The sequence below is a fragment of the Mustela erminea genome, chromosome 9 (genome assembly GCF_009829155.1).
Source record: "Mustela erminea isolate mMusErm1 chromosome 9, mMusErm1.Pri, whole genome shotgun sequence".
In the NCBI taxonomy this organism is placed as follows: domain Eukaryota; kingdom Metazoa; phylum Chordata; class Mammalia; order Carnivora; family Mustelidae; genus Mustela; species Mustela erminea.
Genome location: NC_045622.1, coordinates 102,726,298 through 102,732,693, shown reverse-complemented (window position 1 = coordinate 102,732,693; position 6,396 = coordinate 102,726,298). Strand labels below are relative to the sequence as shown.

The following is a 6,396-nucleotide window of genomic DNA, read 5'->3' as shown; positions in this document are numbered from 1 at the left end:
CTGTACCACCTCTTCCCAAACACCAACAGACTGAAAAATAGACAGATTAGAATTTTACCTTCTTTAACACCTCCTCTCTTCCTCCCTGGGGGCAAGAACGTAAATCCTCCAAGGTGAAGCTAATCTGAGACTGGAAAATCAGTTCTTCAGTAGTGAAAATGGGTTGCTTTTCATGTAGGATCCCTGAGGTTCTGCCTTTGTCTAAATTTAGAACATTGAGAATGTGAATCTTGAGATGTGAATCTGGCACGTCTGGTTCTGCATGAGATAAATCCTTTTAGGACATAAGGGGAAAGCTTCCCAAGTTCTTCATTACTGATAGGAATCTAGGAGGACAACCATTATGTACTGTTGAGGTTCTCAAAAGGTCAGGAGCCCATATGGAGTTTAACTGGGCTGAGAAAATTTCTTACTCTGTGATAGGCCGTATGTATCCATATATGTGTACTACAGAAGCACTGATCATAAGATCTTTCCTAGAACAGGATTGTAGTTTGGTATAGACAGTTCTAGTAATTAACACATTGCAGCCATGTGAAGGAAGAGCAACAGATTAGGTGTCTGAAGACTGATCTCTACAATTTATTTGATATAAGATCTTGAGCAAATCATTCATGTCTAGGCTTCTATTAACTTACCTCTTTTTTAAAAATAATTTATAATTTTTAATTATTATTATAATTTTAAAAAGATTTTATTTATTTATTTGACAGAGAGAAAGAAAAATCACAAGTAGGCAGGGGAAGGGGGAAGCAGGCTTCCTGCTGAACAGAGAGCCAGATGCAGGGCTGGCTGCAGGGCTGGCTGCAGGGCTGGATCCCAGGACCCTGAGATCATGACCTGAGCTGAAGGCAGAGGCTTAACCCACTGAGCCACCCAGGCGCCCCTAACTTGCCTCTTGAAAAAGGATTCAATCAATTTCTTTACCTGCCATGTAGTTGTCCTCGAATAAAAATACACAATCAGTTCAGTCTCACAATAATAATCACTTTATGCTTACCAGAAGCTTGAGTCATTAGTAATCTATTAACTTAAATAGGAAAATAAATTGTTATCTAGTAAGTATAGTTGATTTATTGACAATATATTCAAGTATATAAATATGACTCTATAGAAAAAATAATGGAAGGAGTCCTTGGTGATGAATAAGTTGAAGATTCTTACACTATTCCATCATGAAAGGCATGAGTCTTCTCCTCAGTCTCCTCATGGCTGACTTCATTTCCTGGTTCCTCAGGGTGTAGATCAGAGGGTTCAGCAGTGGGGAGATGACAGTGAAGGTGACAGAAATGGCTTTATCTGAGGGGAGGGCTTTGAAGGGCCGGGCATAGACATAGATACAGGGCACAAAGTGCAGAGTCACCACAATAATGTGGGAGGTGCAGGTGGAGATGGCTTTCCTCCTCCCCTCCCCAGTGTGAGACCTCAGCATCATTAAGATGACAGTGTAAGACACAAGCAGGAAAATAAACCACAGGGTAGTGACTAAGCCATTGTTGGAAATCATCAGGAGCTCAAGTGCAAAGGTGTCTGTACAGGCGAGTTTGAGTACCTGGGGGACATCGCAGTAGAAAGTGTCAAGAATGTTGGGTCCACAGAAGGGGAGGGGCAGCAACAGGGAAATCTGCACGATGGAGTGGACAAAGCCCCCCACCCAGGAGGCCACAATGAGGGCAGTGCATCGCCCCCTACTCATGATGGTCACGTAGTGCAGAGGCTTGGAGATGGCCATGTAGCGATCGAAGGCCATGACAGAGAGAGAAAAAATGTCTGCCCCACCGAGAAGGTGGAAGAAGAACATCTGTGTCATGCAGCTTGTATAGGAGATGGTCTTTATCTTCGACAGAAGGTCTATGAGAACCTTGGGAGCAGTGATGGAAGAGAAGCAGATGTCAAGCACGGCTAGATTGCGGAGCAGGAAGTACATGGGGGTGTGAAGGCGGGACTCACAGGTCACAGTGACCATGATGAGGAGGTTTCCCAGAAGAGTTATCATGTACACCAAACACAAAGAAAGAAATAAGACCAAACTCAGGTCTTGGGACTGAGTAAGTCCCAGAAATATAAATTCTTTTACCCTTGTGCTATTTCCCAACTCCATTGAATCATGTTTCCTCTTCTTTGTGTAGCTTGGGAAAAATGAAAAATATTATTTCAGAAAGTGCTCACTGTCCCTTAATATATCAGACAGAGTTAGGTATTAGATCTTGAAAATGAGTGTGCTCCTATTACCACATGAAAAGCTGTCCTGAGGTTATTGCTAATGTATAGAAAATGACATCTGATTAACACAAACATGCATCTAATTAAAAATTAGAAATATTTTAGATGTGGCATAAAAACAACATTCTAAGTATAGAAGTTCTAAGTATTCAAGATAAATAGGCAGATGTTAAATATTCAGAAAGGAGCTATTGGGGCATGAAGGACATAAAAATAGGGTCAGTTTGGTGTGTGGGTAAGGCAATGTGTCTGGTTTCTTTTCAGATTGCATGCTCCACTTAAACGGTTTAAGAACTCCTATCTGCAAAATGGTTCTTTATGGACTGATCTCCACAGAAACACTCCTCCCTTCCTTAAATTGCAAATTTAATTCTATGAAAAATGACAAAATTTTAAAGTCATGAAATTCTTCTCTATTGGTCTATTCTTGCTTAACAAGGCTTCTTTATTTCCACCTTTATTTTACACTATTTTATGTACCAAAACCCCTGCATGTTGAATAGCTCCTCAGCTATGGAAATAAAAGTGTAAGTCAGATCTCAGATCTTCTCTTCTATTCATTGTTGTAGTTTGTTTCTTAAAAATTATTATTATTTTTTATAGCACCATCATTGACGTACAATAGTCTCACGTATTTGAAGTGTGTACTTTGATGTTTGGATATCACCATATACCCATGACATCACTATACTTAAGATTGTTACCGTATCTGTCACCCCAAAAGTGTCCTTGTGACCCTTTGTTATATGCTCCCTTTGCCCCTCTTTCTTCAGACAAACACTTATCTGCTTTCTGTCACTATACAGTAGTTTGTATTTTCTAGAATTTTCCATACATTGAATCTTATAACATAGACTTCCTTTTTGATTTTTTTTTTGCAATCATAAAATTACCCATGTGTTTGCGGGCACTAATATTTTCTTCCTTTTAATTATAAGGATAAGCCACAGTTTGTTTATCCATCCACTTGTTGATGAACATTTGGCTTTTTTTAGGTTTTTGGCTATTACACATTAAAGTTGCTATAAATAGTCATTTTTAAGCCTTTTTGCAGGCGTATGTTTTCACTTCTCTTGGGTAAGTACCTGGGAGTAGAATGGTTGTAATTCTTAAAATTCAATAATAAGAAACAAACAACCCAAATGAAATACAAAGGGATAAATGAGTTTGAACAGACACTTCGACAAGAAGATATAGGGATAGCAAATAAACACGCGAGAAGATGCTCAGCATCACTTATCACTGGGGAAGTGTAAATTAAAACCACTGCACACACCCATTAGAATAGCTAACATAAAAAGGACAGATGTACCAAGAATAGGCGAAAACGGACAGGGACTGGAACTCTGGTGGTAACAGAAAATGGCATGACCACGTGTGAAAACAACTTGGAGTTTCTTACAAGGTGAAAGGTATACTTACTGTATAATCTTCCTGTTTTTGAGTTCCTTTCTTTTTCTTTCACGAATCCTTGAAATAGGCCTTAATTTCTTTCTTTGCAGTTTATTTCCCTTTTCTAACCATAATCAGAAATAACAGAAAGGTGAACATCACTTCCCTCTGACTTTTTTGGGTGTGTTTTTCATTTCCAGTAAAGATAATTCTTTTTACTTAGCTCACATTCCCATCAAGCTTTATTTTACCTGTATGCAATTTTGGCCAAAGTCCATTTAATATGGAAGGCCTAAAAAGCTCCCATTGTAGCATACAGCAGGTACCTGGGGGGCTCTGTCATGACCCTCCTGTTCAAATCCCAACTGGGCACTTACTGCTTATGTGAATACAGGCAAGTTATTTCAACCCTTTGGTCTGAGTCTCTGCATCAGTATTTGGAAACAACAGCATCTCCCTCATATGATTTTTGTGAGGGTTAAATGAACTAATCTCTGCTAAACCATCAATACTTAGAGCATTGCCTAATCTATAATCCATAGTCAATGTGATTATATGTGTGTTATCTTAAAGAAAAACCCTGGGTCAGTTACTGTCACAGACACACAGAGTCTTTAAATAGTCCGACAATCTTTTGGAGGGACTGCATATTTCCCAGAACATGAATTCTAAAACAGTTTCGTCAGAATATACTGTTTTGAGGAAAATAGGAGATATCTTTCTTTCAGTGGCAGTAAGAATGGCCCAAGCATGGTGACAGTGTATGATAGCAAGAAGAGAGCTTGCCTAATTTAGCGTCCTGTCTGACATCATCTTAGCAAACCAGAGAAGTCCAGTGCATGGTCTCTGCTGTGAGAGCTTTCTGGGCTCAAGTCCTGGCCTTATGACTTAGGCAAATGAGAGACTTCGCTTCTGCATCCATGGAATGGGGCCTTATAATACTCATCTCACAGGGAAGCTGTGAGGAATAGGTGAACTAAATATGTAGAAGTGTCAGCATATAGTCTGGTAACCTGTTACAATGAGTATGTTGGGTAACCATAATACTGGGGCATCATCGGTAAATGGGGTATGTTGAACTAAATGATAGCTTAGTTGTCAATCTTGACTAGTTTAAAGAGAGAGAAAATGATAATCAGAAACACCAACTCAATTGTTATTGAGGAGATCCAACCTAATTATGAAAGTCTTCCACAGGAACTCCCCATGTAAATAATAGGCTATCTACACAAAAGGGGAGAAGATACCTCACACCCAGAGTCAGGCCTGTTAGCAATATGTCCCATGTTCACAAACTACCTTTGGTAATTCAGACGACATCCTCCAGGTTCTCCATCTTTCTCCTATTTTTATTTTTTTAAAGAATATTTATTTATTTGAGAGAGAGAGTGTGTGTACGTGCACCTGAGTGGGGGGAGGGGCAGAGAGAGAGGACCTCAGTCAGACTCCACACTGAGCGTGGAGTCTGACACAGGACTCCATCTCACCACCCTGAGATCATGACCTGAGCTGAAATGAGAGTCAGAGGATCAACCAACTGAACCACCCAGTCGCCTCCAGTGTTTTCCTATTTTTAATCCATCTGATTGTTTAGCAACTATTGATGGGATATCAGCTGACTTCTAGGTTATTTGAGAGAAAGAAATACAACCAGTGGGAAAAGAATGGAAATCTAACAGTGATATGGGAGTGATGAAGACAGATGAGCTACATGTAAGACAAGGATGATTTCTCAGTACAGACTATGAGAAATCTTCATAAAGAGGGTCACATTTATGTTTGGGGCACAAAGGAATGGAGGAAAAGGGAGCTCTGGCTTTAGGGGGCAATTGGAATATATAAAAGTTGCTTGTAGGGGGCGTCTGGGTGGCTCAGTGTGTTAAGCATCCGCCTTCCGCTCAGGTCATGATCTCAAGGTCCTGGGATCGAGGCCCATGGTTGGGCCCCATGCTCATCATGGAATCTGCTTGAGATTCTCTCTCTCTCTCTCTCCCTCTGTCCTTCTCCTTGCTTGCATGCACAGGCATGCTAACTCTCTCTCTCTCTCTCTCAAATAAATAAAATAAAATAAAGTTTCTTATAGGTGGAAAGATTGGCTGGAAAGAAAGGATGCAAACATGAAGGCATGGAAAGAAGATCACTGCTTGAAAATTTTTATTTTTTGGTAAACCCAAGGAAGGGTTTGTGTTTATTGTACAATTCTTTCAAATTTTCTAAAGGTTTGAAATATTTTATTTTTCCCTCTAGTTTTAAATTTAGTAAAAGAAATACCTCTATATATTTCAGGTTGAGGACATCCATGTAGGGGAAATAGGGCCTGCAAAAAATCCTTCTGTGCAATTTAAGGGGTCCCAGAAAACAAAAAGACCTTTTATGTAATTCCAGACTGAACTTATTTCCTGGTCTTTCATCTCACAATGCCTTTTTTTTCACAATGCCTTTTTTGGTTAATATTTCTTATCTGTGCTGTCACTGAAGATGAACCTTGGAACACAACGCCTTGTGTACATATCACATTTTTAGTCAAAATGTATTTGTGAATATTAATGATTGTATCTAGATTTCAGTTTTTCTCACTTTTATTTGTCACTCTTATACACAGACATCCAGACACCACAGGCACACACACTCATGTAGAGTTATATATTTCTTACCTAAGTCTCCAACCTTCTGTCAAGGACTCCACCCGAGGTTATGTTCACGTGAACCTTGGGAACTCTCCAGCTTCAGGAAACTGTGTTACATACCCCTCTGAAGGCCAGCGAATTTCAGTGGCTGCTC

The 6,396-nt window shown here is 39.7% G+C and overlaps 1 protein-coding gene across 1 annotated transcript; it reads right to left on the bottom strand.

Moving 5' to 3' along the window:
* Nucleotides 1-1,165: 1,165 nt before the first annotated feature.
* On the bottom strand, nucleotides 1,166-2,101 carry LOC116599472 (olfactory receptor 4D11). The gene has a single exon (XM_032359326.1). The coding sequence runs from the start codon at nucleotides 2,099-2,101 to the stop codon at nucleotides 1,166-1,168; it is 936 nt and encodes a 311-aa protein (XP_032215217.1).
* Between the last annotated feature and the right edge of the window lie 4,295 nt (nucleotides 2,102-6,396).

Excerpts from the sequence above, each read along its gene's own strand:
- LOC116599472 (XM_032359326.1), bottom strand. The coding sequence starts at position 2,101 with ATGGAGTTGGGAAATAGCACAAGGGTAAAAGAATTTATATTTCTGGGA.